We start from the raw sequence: 18,553 nt of genomic DNA, 5'->3' as shown, positions 1-18,553 counted from the left end.
CACCAACTACTGAACATGCTAGCTGGGGCTGATGGGAGTTGGGAGTCCAACAACATCTGAAAAGCTACAGGTTCTCCATCTGTGTGTAGGAGCATCCTCTGTAAAACAACATCACCACTACAAGCCCTGTCTAATCTTAGGAATATAGGAATCTGCATTATACCAAGAACTTTTAACTCCATCTAGCTCAGTATTGCCTGCACTGACTGGCAGCAGCTCTCCAAAGTATCAGGAGGGGTGGGGGGCTTTCCCAGCCCTACCTGGAGATGCTGGGGATTGAACCTGGGACCTTCTGAATGCAAAGCAGATGTTCTACCACAGAGGTGCAGCCCTTCCACTGCAGAGTGGCCAGGAGACTGAGACAAAGCTCAAGGACTCAAATCCTGCCACTGCTGTGAATTCGGTAGCTGACTTTAAGCAATTCATTAAAGGTCATCTGCACTATGCAGGGCTGCTGCAAATATTAAAATAGGACCATGTCCACAAAGTGCTGCGAACACACAGAAAATTATCCGGTAAGGCTAAGCATGCTAACTGTCAACCAAGTTTTGTTTCTTGCCTTGAGCATCATCAGCGTTACACCCTTCTTGGCTGGTTTGCCCCCCTTTCCTCCGACAGCCTCCCCCGACCCGGATAAGGCAACGAAGACGCTGTCAATGTCGGCTTGTTCATCAGGAAGGAACCTCGAGAGGTGCTTCTGGTAATGGCTGCTGCTTTCCACGTTCCCCATCTTTTCCAGCAGATGGTGGAATCCTACGAGGATGATGAAAGGGAAAAAGAAAGAGACAAGCATGAAAACGGCGGCAGGGCTCAGAAGGTACCAGTCCCAAGCGGTGTTTCAAGAACAACCAGAAAAGCCACTGAAACGGAGGCACTGCCAAGTTGCAGCAGCGGGGGGAGAAGCAGACGGTTCAAAGTCATTTTGCAAAAGCACAAAGGCTTCAGGGTCCTGGTCAAAATGGAAAAAACAATATGGTTAAACAATCAATTTGGCTCATGAAGAATTAATAACGCCTGGCTGCAAACTGAAATCTATTATAAAGCGTCAAATGACCCAACAGCTCAGGGAGGCATGAGGGCTGAAGGCTGGATAGTAATTCTGCATGTAGTATGTGACCAACTCTGTATGTGTGTGTGTGTGCACATGAGAGAGACTGCAACAACTAAGAGCAATAGAAGATCCCTTCAGGATCAGGCTAATGGCCCATCTAGTCCAGCATCCTGCTCTCACAACAGCCAACCAAATGCCTGTGCAAAGCCCTCAAACGGGACCTGGACACAGGAGCCCTCTCCCCTCCCGTGGTTTCCAGCAACTGATATTCAGAAGCATTACTGCCTTTGACCATGGGGGAAGCATAGCTATAATGGCTCGTTGTCATTGATAGCCTTATTCGCCATGAATTTTGTCTAATCCTCTTTCAAATCCATCCAAGTTGGTAACCATCACTGCCTCCTGCTAACTTGAGAAAAGAATCTGCTCGCCTTCCAAAATGCCCCAAAGATGAATGTTACAGTAGAAGGCCTGGAAGACTGGAAGCCACAAGGTTGTAGACTGCCGACTATTGGCTTGCAATTCTATACTAAAAGGCCACAAGAACCCACCCCAAAGAATATGCAGGAATCCACTGATATTGCATAAAACACTCCTTTGGAAGTGTTGTAAAACCTGTAACGGCATGTTGCAAAAGGTGCCTAGAAAGTAGGAACTCCTCATGACAGTCTGAGCATCATCATCATCATCATCATCATCATTGATTTGCACAGAAAAGGCCCAGAAGCGGAATGTTCTTTGTCAATAATTTTGATACATTTTAAGAGAATTTTTAAGCAGTTAACAAAAGTATAAAACAATCAAGTGGGATTTACATTTTGTTAAATAAATAAGTTGGCTGTGTCGACAAAGGGGCTGTTTTCATACCATCTTCATAAATCAGCCTTCGGAAATCATGCTTCAACTGCAAGCTTTCAAGCGCTCTCTCTTCATTCCTTTGAGTAATCCCATTGGGACATTATGAAAGAAATATTCCCAGCAGCATCAAACACACACGCCCCAAGCTCCCACTCTCTTGAGGTCAGGAGCATAAATGAAAGCCTTTTTTAAATCCAAGTGTGAAACATGAGTGCTTTTCATTAAACGAGCCGCAGTGACGGAAATACAAATTAACGATCAAAGCCCAACAAGTATGAATTATTCACAAAGCGCAGCTACCTAAACCTGTCAGAGAAAAACACACACACACACACATACATACATGCATTATCAGGAGCAACAGAAATACGTTTTGTCATCAAACAAGGTGAACATTAATCTGTTCTTGTTTAGGGCAATCAAGCCAGCACTCCCATATGACATTCAGATGAGGACAATGAGACAGACGAGGAAGTGCTTCAGCTTAGAGCTGTAACTAGCTCTGTCCAATTCAGAATATATCCACTGAAATAAATAGACCTAAGTTAGCCATGTCCAGTAATTTCAATGGGTCTACTCCTAGTAGGACTGAATTGTATACAACATCAGGTGGGGAGAAGCACACTACTGAACACCTAGTAGCCATCAATGGACTTCTCTTTGCTCATCTCTTATTTTCAACAGAATGCTGCAAATACAGAGGTGGGATCTGGGTTCAAATCTTGGTACATGGATAAAAAATTAACCAAGTAAGGAAGGAGCAAGATCCAAGTGCAGGAAACACTTTGACCCCATAAGCTGACTGTTGCAGCAACTGCTAAGTGTTGCAATTTACTGTTAACTTTAAGCACCACTTGGTGGAAAAGAAAGTTGCAAGCCATGATGTATCTTCACATTATTCATTCAGCCATTTAAACAATTTCTATACTTCTAAATTACAATTGTCTGAAATGGGTGATTTATGAATTCATAATTAAAACCACTCTTACTTTTGAATTACAATGAATGAATTGTTAATGATTAACATTATTAATAATGAAATAAATATGCTTTGTTCCCAGCCTCTGTGATATACAGCTACACACAGAGAGAGATAATTATATATATATAATTCTTTACAGTATTTAAACAAAATATATACTATGTAACTACAATTGTCTCTAATATACTGTGTGCATGTATAATAGATAAAACACATACATGCCCTCAATTATACTCAGGTTCCCCAATTCATAATCAGTGACGCCCTCATTGATAGTCACACGTGTCACGCCCCCTTATTAATATTAATATAGGCCACGCCCCCTCGTTACTATTCATATTTGAAACCCGCACCCCACCCCGAAAATATCCTCACTTGTCGGTGACGGTTCCTCAGGCGTGGACGCTCCCCGGACGGCCGATGTTCCTCAGCGGCGTCTCCTCATTCCTGCGGCAGCGCCAGCACCGCCGCCACTCTTGGCCTCTGGGGAGGCCTTCCCTTGAAGTACCGCCCCGCTGGCCGTTTGACTGACAGAACGTTCAGCCAATAGGGGACGCCGAGCTTTGCGCAGAGGCGGCTACTAAGGTTGGCATCATCGCTGCCGTCCGCGTTCTGTACTGCATCATCAAATCGACAGACTTGGCATAGAGATAGAAAAAGGAAAGAGTGAGTGGAGCGTACTCGCGAGAGTGATGCTACATGGGCTCCTCCTCCTACCATTCACTATGGTGACCCTTCCCCCGCTATGCATTGTCCTGGGAGTTAAAACGGAAAAGGGTTCGACCCCAGGCCGGTAGTTCTGATAAAAAACGGAAAGGGTGGACGACTCTTTATTTTAATCTCTATGTTGAGGTGAAGGCCGGGATGTGTTATCTCTCGCGGGAACTTCCTTCTAGGTGTCCCGCCCTCTTTTGTGGTCGTATCCAATGGGAGCGTTCGTGGAGTCGCGGGAGAACAATTGAAGGCGCTGGTGAATTACGGGTTCGATTCCCGGGTGCGCTTGGACAATCATACTAGCACCAAAAAAGAAACTGGGTGGCATTTCTTGACGTTTTTACCTGGCTTCAACCTGATTAATGCATACATTGCCACTGTTAGCACAATATGACATGTGAGGTTGGGCAAGAGTTACAGGCACATATTGCAAGCTGTCAATCATACAGGTGCAATTAACTGGCACATTTCGAGCACATGATTTCACCCTCGCTGCTACAGTTCCCAGCGTCCTAACTATAGTTCCCATAACTCTTTTGGTGGGGGGAGTCATGTGCTTCAAATGTGCATTGGGTGTGTGTTAAATGTATGGTGTGGATCTGCCTGTGGTGCCTTTCTGCAAGCCCGAAGTTAAAACCAGCATTTTGAATGGAGGCTGGCCTCAAATTAGAGGTGTCAAAATTAGGTGTCTCGTCACCTGGTTCCCATCAACTCTTTGCCTGCAGCATCCGGCATCAGCTGCACATTCTGAACAATCTTCACGGACAGCCACATATAGAGCATGTCACAGTAATCCAGTCTAGGTAGTACCACAGCTGCTTTGATGTGTACAGATCCCCTGACGCAACATGATCCCAATGTCCACAAGGTGGCAGTGGGATATTTATTACCATCAGTGCACAACCTAGTCCAGGAACTGGACTCTTTCAGCATATATTTAGTCACTTAGTATTTAGACCCTTAGCCATTTCTTTTATTTTAATGAAAGCTATGGAAGCTGAATACAATACAGCAATCTGTGTGTTTTTTTGTTTTGCCCTGCATTCCTGCAAAATTGTGGTACTGTATTTTACAGGCTGATGTGGGCCTATGTTTTTCCACCCTCTCTTCAAACAGAAGGCAAAAATGTGAGGGGCTGGAGAGAGAAGGGAGAAATTGATTGGTGCTCAAACCATCCATCACTGCTTAAACACTAGCCAATATATTTCATCTGTTCTTCCTCTCCGTCTAGCCTAATGTAGAATTCTGAACACTCAAAAGCTTACATAAGGCATAGGATGCTGATGTTGGCGATGCATATTATTCTGTGACATCTTGGTCAACCTAGCAAAGTCATCGTCCTAATGTGGCTTTTTGGAACTTATATTCTTCTGGGCCAACACAGCTACTTTTACCTTTTTGTGACAGTTGCAACAAGTAGATACATGCACACATTAAATAATGTCAAAATCCTACCTAATTGCTTGCTAAGAAACCACGAACTTAAGGCTCGATTCCTAAGCAAACCATCCAGTGGACCTAAATGTTGGAAGATTCAGTGCAGACCAAAGAAAAGTACTTCTCCACACAGTACACGGTTGAAATTTCCTCCTACAGAAGGTAGTGATGGTCGCTAACTTGGATGACTTTAAAAGAGGATCAGGAAAATTCACAGGGGGTGTGTTGGCTCTGATGTCACAGGCAGTATGCCTCTCAACATTGGCGTAGCACTCTGTTCTCACAGTGGCCAGCCAGATGGCTGTGAGAAGCCTGCAGGCAGGAGTTGAACACAACAGCATTTTGAGCAGAATTAAAACACAACCACTCCAGCAGTAGCCACTTTTCCTCCATGAATTTGCCTACATCTTGCCAGGAGTGAATCCCACAGTGCTGCTATGTGAAGAAGTACTTTCTTTTGAAAAATGTGCCCCTTAATACCAGTTGCTGGGGATTCCAAGTGAGGAAAGTGCCACTGCACTCAGGTTCTGTTTGCAGACTGCCTTTTTATTCTCTCTCTCTCTATATATATATATATTCAGATACACAAACAGACATAGCCAGTGGAGGCTGCAGTCATAGGAACATGGGAAGATGTCTCAGTACTGAGTCAGACCACTGGCAGAGGGTCTCCAGGGGATTCAGGCAGGGATCTCTTCTGCATGCAAAGAAGGTGCTCTAATGTGTCCACGAAATGCATAAGCCCCATTGAACTCTATAGGGTTTGCTTCTAGGGAAACATGTTCAGGGGTGCGTTGCACAGCTCACATGACTGATGCATTGAATCGGGTGGCAGCACTTGTGCAAGCCCTACGATGGGAACTGTGTGCACATTTTGTATTTGACTATTGGGCAATGCCGGATGCATCTGACCTTTGCTCTTCAACAAAGGTTTTTTTTACCATAAAAGGCAGGCCTCGCCCCAACCTCCTCCCAGCTGGCCTGGTTTGCTTCACTCAAGTCACATCCTGTGGCTTTCCTTTCTGCTCAGAGTGACCTGGTTTGTCTTTTGTGCTGATAGGTTACCTGATTCGATTGCAAAAAACATATATGACCATATATGGTGAGGCAGAAAGAAGGGGGAAAGAATGAAAAAACTTCCTCTGAATCAGAAGTGTGTCTTTTGGGTGTTATTCACAGAGGAAGCACACAGCCACACACAAGCACACACTTTCTTTCCCTTTCTCTGTCTCTCGGTTTTGCAATAGACTTTCAGATCCTGCTGCAGATTAGCGCAGAAGTGGAAATACTTATTTCTTCTCCTGCTATAGTGTGTGGGTGGGGCAGGGCGGAGTGGGGGAGATGCCCGAGTCATACATAGGCATTGCTGTGTAAGCATTACAAGTTGTGCTGTGGTTGTGATGCTACTTGTAGAGTTGCCAGGCCTCCAAGTATGACCTGAAATCTCCAGGCCCCTTCCAGATTGCTAGTGGAGAGCTTAAATCTCCAGGAGGGCAAAAGTGCATTTAATAGTAGTAGTAATGATGATGAAGAAGAAGAATTGTTTTTTTAAAAAACTACTGTGCATGCAGCTTGCAAGATTCAACCCAGCAGCAGCTGGCTGCAAATTATAGAGTAGATCCTACATGAGATGTGCCCTTCTCCCAATTAACCTCCATCTCTAGGGCCTGCCCCTAGGACATCACTGGAAGCTGCCATTGGTCACAGGTTTGGGCCCTGAAATCTCAAAGAATGGGACGCTCCTGACCTGAAAACTCCACCTGCTTGCACAGCTTTTTCTGCAGTGTAAGAAGGGTTGTGCCTGTGGCTGAGGACTTGGCCTAGATGGCAGGAAAACATATACCGAATCAGACCACTGGACCACTTGGCTCAATAGTGTCCACAACAGGGGTGCGGAACCTCTCTAGCCGGCCCCTGGTGTCTCTAACTTCCACCCTCTCTTGCAGAATGCCTGACTGCAGAAGGATGAGTTTCAATATATTTGTACCCTTCCATCTAGCTCAATATTGTCCACGTTGTCTGGTAGCAGCTGTCCTGTCTGTCTTAGGCAAGGAGGCGTTCCCAGTCCTGCTTTGGGATGCTGAGGATTGAAGCTGAGACCTTCTGTTGCATGGGCTCTGCCACTGAGCCACAGCCCTTCCTAAGTGCTGGATTTTCGTATATTTGTATCCTGCTTGCAGATGGAAGGTTTTGTAACCTGTTTTTCAGTCCAAAGCATTCAATGCAGCTAACAAAGTCTGGAGAGCACAGTGTGAAATGTACAAGCATTCAAAAGCAAATAGCAGGCTGTTGCTTGTCGGGAGGCATATGTATGTGGGTGTATAGAAACCACTGCTTTTTGTGCAGCTGGAGTGTGGGCTTCTATACAAAAGATAAAGCTTGCATCCATCCTGTGGAGGCTGGGGACTGGGGCACTTTCCCACCAACCTCAGCCTGTCCCCACTTGCCTTCCTTCTACAACCAGACAGGGTATGCCTCTGCCTGCTATTGACTCTGGCTCCACCAACTGTCCCAAATGGTGACCTGTCAAACTTGATGTGGAAAATGTAGAGAGGATCACCATCTGGTCTGCTGGCCACATCCAATTCCCCACCCCTGAAATAAAGGGATGCAGTTGCATGGATGAGTGTAGAAGATTGGTTTGACCTCCTTGCTGAGTAGACTTTGGGGCAGATCCACCCCATACATTTAAAGCACTTCCAGTGCACACACAATTTCCCGCAAAGAGTCCTGGGAATTGTATTTTGTGCAGGGTGCTGGCAATTGGAACTTCTTAACTCGGTGCATAGATAAGATATGGAGCTCACTGTCACAGGAGATGGAGATGGCCACCAACTTGGACAAATTGAAAGAGGATAAGGCTCTCATAAGGCTACTAGCCAATGATGGCTATGTTGTGCTTCCCTGGCCAGAGGCAGTAATGCTTTTGTGTACCAGTTGCAAGAGACCACATAAGGGAAGAGTGCTCTTGTGCTTGAGCTTGTGGGTTTTGCACAGGCATCTGGTTGGCCCCTGAGAGAAGAGAATATGGGCCATTGGCTTGTTTCAGCAGGGCTTGTCTTAAGCTCTTAACCACAGCTCCCAGAATTCTCCGGGGAAGGCTGTGTGCTTCAAATGTGTGTTGAATGCCCTTTAAATGCATGGGGGAGGGGCGCGTGTTTCAGCAGAAAACTCAGGTTCATTGTTGAATGATGCAAGGGCCCTTTGCTTGAAGGAAGAGGAGGATTTCAGAGGCGATTCTTGCCCCCAGCTGAGTCCTTAACAGTAACAACGCCATCATGCCATAATGCGTCTCATAGCAGCAACTAAATTGCCTATTATAAGTAAGTGATTTACAGCCAACCACAAGGCTTTCAAATCAATAGCAGGCTGAGTGCAGGGAGAGAAAAACCCACAACTGAGGCAGCTACTTTAAATAACTAGGTGGGGGGTGGGGAGGTCTCTCCTTATTTTTGTCATGACTCAAACATGATGGTTTTGATGTATCAGCAGCTGAAGCAGCAGCAAGACTTTGCAGGGTAAATGAATTGACCACACTGCAGTTTCTTTATGACTACTTGTGTAGGAACAGCAAGATCTTAGCCAGCTCAGTCTCTAGAGAGTCAGTCGGCGCTGAAACCTGGAGAAAGATAGCACCCAGAATGTGTACCACAGTGGCAATGGACGCTAGGATGCTCTGTTTCCCAGCCAAGCCTCGTGTTGTTTCAAAACCCGTCATCCTATTTCACACAAGTTTTTTCTCCCTCGCTGTGAAAGAGGCTTCCCTTTTTAAGAACATAATAAGAGCCCTGCTGGATCAGGCCAGTAGCCCAGCTTGTCCAGCATCCTGTTCTCACAGTGTCCAACCAGATGCCTTTGTGGGAAACCTGCAAGCAAGACCCAAAGGCAAGATCGCTCTCTTCCCTTATGTGGTCTCTTGCAACTGGCATTCAGAAGGTTACTGCCTCTGACTGCCCAATCGGCATGAAAAGGAAACTTTACAGCCCCTGACAAGTCTTCTCACCCTTTGTGCTGATTGAAGCCTCTCAGAGTGAAAAGAGGTGAGTCATCTTGAAGATTGGCTCCTGGGCTTACCCTGGAGAAGATGTGTGGGAAGAACACCAAGGAAGGGTAACGTTCTGTATGCATTTAGGAACAGTGAACATGTTTTAGTTTCAAGAGAATGGGGTGCAAGTTCTGTTAAAGATAATGGACCTTCAAGGCCTAAATCACTTTGGAAAAAATATATTGGAGCACTCCAAATCATTTGTCAATGTATGTACACTGAAAATACAGTGGTACCTCGGGTTAAGTACTTAATTCGTTCCAGAGGTCCGTTCTTAACCTGAAACTGTTCGTAACCTGAAGCACCACTTTAGCTAATGGGGCCTCCTGCTACCGCTGCACCGCCAGAGCCTGATTTCTGTTCTTATCCTGAAGCAAAGTTCTTAACCTGAAGCACTATTTCTGAGTTAGTGGAGTGTGTAACCCGAAGCGTATGTAACCTGAAGCGTATGTAACCCGAGGTACCACTGTAGTATATTTAGTTAGAAGGCAACATGTGGAGATCTGCATTGATTGTTGTACTGCATCCAGAATTATTATTACTGTATAAAATTATTGCATAACCTTACAAGATTATATAATCTTGGTAGAGAGTGTGGCTGTGACTATCACAAAGCGACCCTGAATTTGCCATTACACTATTGCATGGAGAAACTAGGCTATCATATTTTTCCAGGGTCCATTTCAAAAAAGAAACATAGGTCTCCCTATCTAAGCAATGATCTCTATTTGCTCTATTTCTCAGGACTGGGTTGTTTGGGAATTTCACAGCTGAAGGAAACTCCCTTTTTCGAGCATTACTAATTTATAGACAACCTTTGCCAACCACCTCATGTCCTGAGGAAGCTTCCTTCCAAATAAACTCATGATGATTTACTAGTATTTTCTCCTCTCTGTTCTTTTAATTTTTGGTTTTAGTGCGACTGATCTCTCTTGTTCCTGCTTCACTGGACATAACATGCAGGTTGACCTTAGCGTTTCGGCTGCAAGGCTATAACTTGCCTTTAATTATCTCTCCCTGTCATGTGGGCAAAGAGAGGCAACATGGGGAGCTGCCTTGTACAGAGTTAGACCATGGATCCATCTCACTCAGTACTGCCTGCACTGACAGGCAGTGGTTCTCCAGGATTTCAAACAAGAGACATTCCAAGCCCTACCTGAAGATGCTGGAAACTGAACCATGGACCTTCTGGATGCAGAACAGATGCTCTACCACTAGGATTCTGTCAGGATTGGGTTTCTCTTAGTTTTTCATTCCCCCCCCCCAGTTTTAAATCTAATTATCCACATCAGCTTGCAGTTAAATAATAATAATAAAACTTCATGAAAATCACTCAACATGTAATGTGGATTTCTCCTAATATAGACGTGTTAATGCAATTATGCCTAAGATATCACATTTTTGCAAAGCAATTAACCATCATATAATGCACTTTCCTGTGCTATTTCCATTAATAGATACATTCTTTATGCATGCTGGGATACACATTTGTGTACACATGACTTGGCTGGAGAACTGCACTGCGAAATTCAGAGAAATGTGGATTTTTGAAGAATGGCCGTGTTTCAGTTTGTGTTTTGTTTTGGAAAGTTTGAATTAGGTTGGAAGAATGGGATTACATTTCTCCCCCATTCCTATTCACTGCTGAGCTACGGCCCTTCCCTAGAGAGCAATGGCCACACACCCAGAAACTGTTCTCATGAACATAAGAAGAGTCAAGAACATAAGAACATAGTCAAGCCTAGCATCTTGCTTACCACAGTAGCTAATGAGAGGCCTCCAGGAACCCAGAATTCCCTGGGGGGAAGAAGAAGAGTTTGGATTTGATATCCCGCTTTATCACTACACAAAGGAGTCTCAAAGCAGCCAACAATCTCCTTTTCCCTTCCTCCCCCACAACAAACACTCTGTGAGGTGAGTGGGGCTGAGAGACTTCAAAGAAGTGTGACTAGCCCAAGGTCACCCAGCAGCTGCATGTGGAGGAGCGGAGACGCGAACCCGGTTTCCTATATTACGAGTCTACCGCTCTTAACCACTACACCACACTGGGAGGGATTGATTGTTAAACCACTCTGTGAATTGTAGCTCTGGAAGGGAAATGGGGGGTCTCCTAACAACTCCCAGCCACTGAGAGGACAGAATGCTGGACTAGATGGGCCACTGGCCTAATCCAGCAGGCTCTGCTTATGTTCTTATCTTAAATCATGCTGCCAGTCAGTGCATCTCTATTTGTCTGTAGCTGACAAATAATGTGAGCAAATGCCAAACCATTGCCTGTCAACACTAGAGGGGAAACGCTGCCATAGAGCCTAATTAATCTCCTCTCAGTTGTGATTGATTTTTGACTGAGTCAAGCAGGACAGTGTCCCATGAGATCTCCAGACTTTGGTTTTTAGTCTGTCATCAGCTGCCGCTCTTTGACGTTCAGAAGCAGAGGGAGTCATTCTCAACCCCGGGGTGAAAAAAGGGACAATGTCGGAGAGAGCTGCAGATGGATCAGTTTTCCTCAGGCTCTCTCAGTGGTCAAATTCATTGTTAAATTGTTTTGCTTGGAGCCCCCTCACACCTAAAGGGACGAAAGCTTGACATTTTAAGACGAAGAGGAAAAAGCAGAATCTCGTAAAGGAGCAGCCAGATCTGTCAAGAGTTCACAGGTCTCTTAAATGCTAGGGCAAAGAGGAAATGAAAAATGGATTAGATTTCTTTCTCAGCAGCTTTGAAGCATCACAGGGTGAGGTGTTATACTGCAATGCTGCTGCCTGCTTTTTGGGTGAGATGGGAGACAGTCTGGAGAGTGGGCTTTGCAGTCTGAAGGAAAATATATCTGGAGACTTCCTTAACTTGCCAAATGTGGAAAAAGAACTGGGAAGCCCAACATAATAGACTGGGTCTCCTATTCATGAAATGAGTTTGAGAACATAAGAGGATCCTGCTGAATCAAACTAGTGGCCCATGTAGTCTAGCATCCTGTTCTCACAGGGGCCAACCAGATGCCCATGGGGAACTGGACCTGAGCTCAACAGCACTCTCCCCTCTTGTGGTTTCTCACAATTGGTATTCAGAAGCATACTGTCCCCAAACAGAGGAGGTAGAACATAGCCATCAGGGTTAGTAGTCATTGGTAGGCTTCTCCATGAATTTGTCTAATCCTCTTTTAAAGCCATCTGAGTTGGTGGTCATCCCTGCCTCTTGCAGGAACAGATTCCATAGTTTCCATGTGCCTTGTGAAGAAGGACTTCCTTTTGCCTGCGCTGAACCTTCCATTATTCTACTTCATCAGTTGTCCCCTAATTCCAAGATTATGAGGCAGGGAGAAAAGTTGTTCTCTGTCCACTTTCTCCATACTGCCAATCAGGGATGTTGTCAGGGAATGGCTGAGCCCTAGGTCTTTACCTTAAGGTTCTGGATCTCCTGCCTTCCTACCCCCCACCCCTGCTTTAAAACTTTTTTTTTTAAAAAAAGCTTATGGATCACGTAAACACACTGCAAACCACAGTGCCAGTAAGACCCTGGGCATCTTCCATCTTCAGCTGTGGAGGGCCCAATGCACACATAGCATACTGGTCCCCAGAAATCCTGTTTGTGCCCCACAGCTCAGAACAAGCCCTGACAGGGACAACCAGAGTTTCGTTTCTTTCTCTCTGAATGTCAACCTAAATCTGCATCTATACATAAGCAGAAGCAAGCTCAACGCAAGCTGCCCCCGCTGGCCTCTGCCGTGTGTCTTGTGAGGACCTGGAAACCAGTCCATTTCGCTCCCAAATTCCAGAGCCATGTACATTTAAAACAAATGCCTTTTCCCAAAGAATCCTTGAGGCGTGCTAGGAATTGTAGCTCTGTGAGGGGTCAGCTACAGTTCCCATGGTTCTTTCTGTGGTGGGTGGGAATGTGCTTTGAATGCATGATGTGTACACAGCCTGGGATTACAAGGAAGGTTGAAAACATTGAGCTAAAACGGCCCCATCCTCCGTGTCACCAGGCTGTTCCTTCTCCCACTACCATGGATGCCCGCTTGCCACCTCCCACACCGCAGTCCCCATTGGCTGGTTGCCTGCCTGCTGCTTCCCACACAGAACTCTTAGACTGCATCTACAGGACAGCTTATTCCATTTCCCTCCCTGTTAGTTTCCCCATGAAATTGGGGCTTTCACATGATTTAGAAGCCACTTCGGGAAAACTATTGGAATCTAGGGCCTGCTTAGTTCTTCATTTTATTTGATTCCAGGGGGGAAAAAATCACTTGCAGCCTCCTCAACCCAGAAAACTGTGGGAGTAAAGTGACAAAATTTGGGGCGGTGAGAGAGTAGCGATGCTGTCCAGTGATGCTTGTTGTTGTGTCACACCACGCCCACTGCTGTGAATGAAATTCAGTGCGGCATGCCAGTATATCTGTCGGAAGAGCCGCAGTTCCATGACACCACAGGCACTGCAGGGTAAACAGAAAATTAGAAAATGGGAAAGAAAACTAACACAATGTTCTTCAAATCTGAATAGCACCCCTAGTTGCTTCCCTGTCCTGCTTTCAACCTCCAGGAACTGCGGGTTGTTGTTATTGCTGCTGCTGTTGCTTTCCTTGATCTCCCATCTCAGTTTCCAGGGGCTACTACAGCATCTGGGAATCCTCCTGTTCCTTCCGCACCCGTGGCAGAGCCCTATCAGCCCAAATGGCAACAGAGCTTCAGCCAAGTCGGAAAGGCATTTCCCACAAAGAGTGACCTCTTTGTGAGCTGACCCTCTTCGTTTTTGCTGAGTTAACAGAGACGAGCGACAAAAGTGCTCCCTCCGCACTGCCGGTTCCTCTGTGGCTGGGAAGGGTTACGCTACAGGAAACACCAATAGGTTGCTTCAGCATTTCTGCAGGCTTCGACCCGAGAGGTCACATTTCAGATATTCCCAGCACAGCAGCCTTGAGTAGTGCAAATTGGGATACCACTGTTGAATGCTATGGGGCTTGCATGTTGTCCCTGGACAGAGAATGCAAGGGTGAGGAGGGGAGGATGAATTTCCTCTTCTTTGATTCTCCATGGCATACCCTTCTAGCCCCCACATAAGCAGCTCCATCCAACAATATTTTCAGCCTAAAAAACACAACAGTTGTTTCCAAGGTTTCTTGTCCATCTACTCCTGTATCCTGTTCTCACTGTGGCCAGCCAGATACCTATGGTCAAACCAGCAAGCGGAACTTGAGCACAAGAGCAACACTCTTCCCACTTGTATTTCCCAGCAGCTGACATTCATAGAATCATAGAATTGTAGAGTTGGAAGGGGCCTTCAGGGGCCGCCAGTCCATGCTGCCTCTGACAGGAGAGGCAAACCATTCATTCATCAAGACTTTAGCTATTCCACTTGACTGTGTTTAAGGTTTGGTGGCTAGGAACTGTGATCTCTTTCAACAGTGGGTTGTTTCACTGATATTGTGGGTGGATCCAGGACAAATCTGGACTTTTCAGGGCAAGATTGACTCCACTGATGGCCCCATCCTTGAAAACGCTGCTAGAACACACATCATCACTGGAACCAATCCCCCGACTGAGTTCCATCTTCCAACCTGTACAGGGGACAGTTCACACAAACCAGCTTCCTAATGAGGATTTTTGGTTAGTCCATTATTTTATACATAAATAGGTCTCTTGCGTGGGGTAATGTTAGGTTGCCATGACAATGGTTGTCGAGATCTCTTGCAATAAATTGGTTGTAGGGTAGTGGGTAAGAGAATTGTAAATATTTCTGTGTTTAATTGGGAAGTGTTAGGAATTTTCTGTTATGAGAAAGCAGCTGCTACATCCTTGCAAGAGGTCATGTCCCCTGCAGGTTACCAGTAACTCTGGAACTGATAGCAGCTTCTGGAGGGGGAGGATTTTCTTAAACACAAGCAAACACATCGTTTTAAAGGAAAAACAGGCAGATTAAATGCATTTAACATATCATCCAGGAATTTGACCTTAAGAAGTTTGGCCTTCTGAAAGCTTTGCCAGGGTTTAGCTCCAGGTCAGGAAGAGGTGGCACAGTGGTCTGATTTGGATCTCTCTTTGCGGGCTACCTGACCTACCTGTTCACCGGTGGAAGTCCGCTGAGGTCATTTCCAGGTGACCTGTTTATGGAGCATTCATCCTGCTTTGTAAGCACAATGTTTATTGGTGGGTTATACAACACCCACAGGCTAATGATCATTCACTCTGGTTTGCTTGTGTTAGCATATAGAGTTTACACACAGCGGCACAGGGTTAATTGAATCCTTGCTTGGAGCACACCTTTAGTTGAAAGGAATTCCAACTGAGATTTTGTATTAAATAAGAAAGCTTGTGTTTATTAAGAGGTGTACATTCTTGATAGGAAAGAGTTCTATAACTCCCAGCTAACCATCTACTTTAAGAAACCAAAAGACATGCCTGCCAATTCATTCTCAGAAGATGGCTCCAGATGACCTCTTGCCAGGAGGTTCCGAGAAAGAATGCGAGGAGGGGCAGGAAGTTGTAAACTGGATGCAACCTAAGAGTATCACTCTAAACTTCAAAGAAATAGAGGAAAGTCAGCATAGAGATAAAGTTACAAGGGTAGTCTGGGAAGCTAGAGGTCCCCCACTCTTTCTGCCTTAACCCTTGCAACCCCTCTCAGCAAGCTGACCTGTACCTAAACTTCCAACAATTTGCAAGGAAGTTATATGATGTTGTTATCCCACACTTTCTGGTGCATCTTCCGGTGCACTTCCCTGTCTGCATAAAATCAGTGCTTTGATGCTGGGGGTTTTGGAAGCAGAATTGTTTCACAAGAGTGCCTAATCTACTTTAATTGCATGACCTGAATTTGCCGGTTTGCCATTGAATCCCACTCATAAAAGAGCAAAAAATCTGGAAGCTGCCTTTATGCTTTAATTGCTGAAAGAAAGAAAGCATCATCAACCACATTGCACTATGATTGCAACATTCCCTGAGAGGCAGTGCACAGCATTTCACAATATACATTTCAACACCTACTTTGTGCCATTGACTTCACGCTTAAAGCATCGAACCACTTCGCAGCAAAGCATATCTCTGTAACCCAGATAATGGCGATGATGAGCGTTACTCAACTGCTTCCAAGATGCAGATCCCAGATTCTGGGGGCGAGATTTGGGCAAAGCTTAACAGCTCTCAGCAATGCTGCCTACTGAGTTCAGAGAGCAGATCGAGAATAGCATCCAATGGAAACAGCTGGCAGGATTTAGGTCAGTTGAATGTAATTACCCAAGTTGGAGTGTGGCCAGGATACCTGAGCTTCTATTTCCAAGTAAATTGCCGTGGGATTCACAACACGAGGAGCTGAACTCTGCCTGGGGACAGATACTTAACCGCCCAAAGGAGACTTTAAATCCCTAATGCAGCTTGCTCAGTTGTGCTTGGTGGTTATGGAAAATCTCTCACTTGATTAAATTCAAGCGGATGACAAACACTACTGAGAAGAAAAGTCCTAGACTGAACTGTCTTATTATTGATGGTTTTGTAACATTGAAAAATAGAAGGGTTCCCTTCAATATAGGAATGGATGCATCCATTTGTTTCACGTTCTCTGTGTTTATCCATTTCCCCATATTAAGGTCAGGTCTCCGCATTTCCACATCAGTTTGCAAATTATTCCTTTTTTAAAAAAAGTCCTCGTTTGTTTATTTATTTAAGACATTTCTATACTGTTTAATTATTCACATTTCTAAGCAGAGTACATAAAACAATCCACTGAAAACGGGAGAATAAAACAATCACAGTTTATCATCAAACCAAACATAAAACCAAAATGAAAATTTATCTGCACTTTAGTTCATATTGCTCCTAAAATACTGTACACCTTTTTTATGCAATCTACACATTTTTGCAGAGCAATTATTTGTTGCATTTATAGCCTACCTTTCCTCCAGGGAGCTCAAGATGGTATACCTGGTTCCCTTCCTTCCCATTTTATCCTCCACCACAAACCTGTGAGGTAGGTTAGGCTGAGAGACTGGTCCATGATCACCCCATGAAGCCTGGTGGCTGAGTGAGGATTTGAACTCTGGTCTCCCAGGTCTCCCAAGGGACGCGGGTGGCGCTGTGGGTAAAAGCCTCAGCACCTAGGGCTTGCCGATCGAAAGGTCGGCGGTTCGAATCCCCGTGGCGGGGTGCGCTCCTGCTGCTCGGTCCCAGCGCCTGCCAACCTAGCAGTTCGAAAGCACCCCTGGGTGCAAGTAGATAAATAGGGACCGCTTACTGGCGGGAAGGTAAACGGCGTTTCTGTGTGCTGCGCTGGCTCGCCAGATGCAGCTTTGTCACGCTGGCCACGTGACCCGGAAGTGTCTCCGGACAGCGCTGGCCCCCGGCCTCTTGAGTGAGATGGGCGCACAACCCTAGAGTCTGTCAAGACTGGCCCGTACGGGCAGGGGTACCTTTACCTTTACCTTTACCTCCCAGGTCCTAGTCCAATACTCTAACCACTACACCATGCTGGCTCCCATGCATTTTGCATGTTATTTTCACTAATACATGCATTTCTATGCACATTTTCCCTCTAGCATATGCATTTTTGTACACATTGCTTGGTTGTAGAACTGTATTGCAAAATTCAGAGAACTGTGAATTTTGAAGGATGGCTGTGTTTCAGTTTGCATACTGTTGCAGAAAGTGTGCATTTTTATGATGAGAGAATTTTTTTGTTACTCATCACTGATATGGAGTACAATCACCTCTTTTTGTGGTTTGTGGCAGTCATTTTGTGCTGGCACCCCTGGCTTCCCATTATGCTTGGAACTGCTATCCAGAACACCTATCTGCAGTTGTGGACTTTGGGCTCTCAAATGTCAGCGGTGCCATGTGTGATGCTAAAATTTGGCAAAACAACGCCCCGCCGCCACCTCTTGCACTCTGCTCTACATCATTGTTGCAGCACACTGTGCGATGGGGCACCCAGTACAGCCGAACTGGTCATGCCACCTCTGCTTACATGATGACATCTCTATCACTTCCTTCAAATCTTTTGCCAAACCCCTCCTTTTCCATAAAGCCTTTGACCACAGAGATGAGGAGCCTGGTGGCCCCAGAAGTTGCTGGGCTAAAACTCCTAGATTCCTGCATTGCAGGGGGTTGGACTAGATGACCCTCGGGATCCCTTCAAATCTATGATCAGTGACCATTCGCTATGCTGCCTGGGGCTGATGGGAGTCCAACAGCAGCATCTAGAGGGCCTCAGACTGGTGACCCCTGCTCTATGCACTACACAACACTGGATCCAGGCATCATCCAATGAAGCTGAAAGGTGGGAGGTCCAAGACAGGCCAGAGAGAGTGCATCTCCATGCAGCCCACGTTGTTGACCTATGGAATTCACCGCCACAAAATATACCAGTGGCCAGCAACTTGGATGGCTTTTAAAAGTGAAATGAGGCACATTCGTGGAGAATCAGGTTATCAGTGACTACTAGCCACAATGGCTATATTCTCTCTCCACTCTGAATACCAAGTGTT

The 18,553-nt window shown here is 45.6% G+C and overlaps 1 protein-coding gene across 1 annotated transcript in view; it reads right to left on the bottom strand.

Moving 5' to 3' along the window:
• MEAK7 (MTOR associated protein, eak-7 homolog) overlaps positions 1-3,525 on the bottom strand; it is a 13,966-nt gene extending 10,441 nt beyond the window's left edge. The window contains exons 1-2 of the mRNA XM_053400094.1: positions 3,267-3,525; positions 560-753 (exon numbers count right to left, since the gene is read on the bottom strand). Coding sequence (XP_053256069.1) covers positions 560-730 — 171 coding nt within the window. The 5' untranslated portion in view covers positions 731-753; positions 3,267-3,525. The remainder of the gene's footprint in view (positions 1-559; positions 754-3,266) is intronic.
• Between the last annotated feature and the right edge of the window lie 15,028 nt (positions 3,526-18,553).

The sequence above is a fragment of the Podarcis raffonei genome, chromosome 8, assembly GCF_027172205.1.
Source record: "Podarcis raffonei isolate rPodRaf1 chromosome 8, rPodRaf1.pri, whole genome shotgun sequence".
Classification (NCBI taxonomy): domain Eukaryota; kingdom Metazoa; phylum Chordata; class Lepidosauria; order Squamata; family Lacertidae; genus Podarcis; species Podarcis raffonei.
Note: the sequence above shows the minus strand (reverse complement) of the source record. Positions and strands in the feature narration are given on the sequence as shown.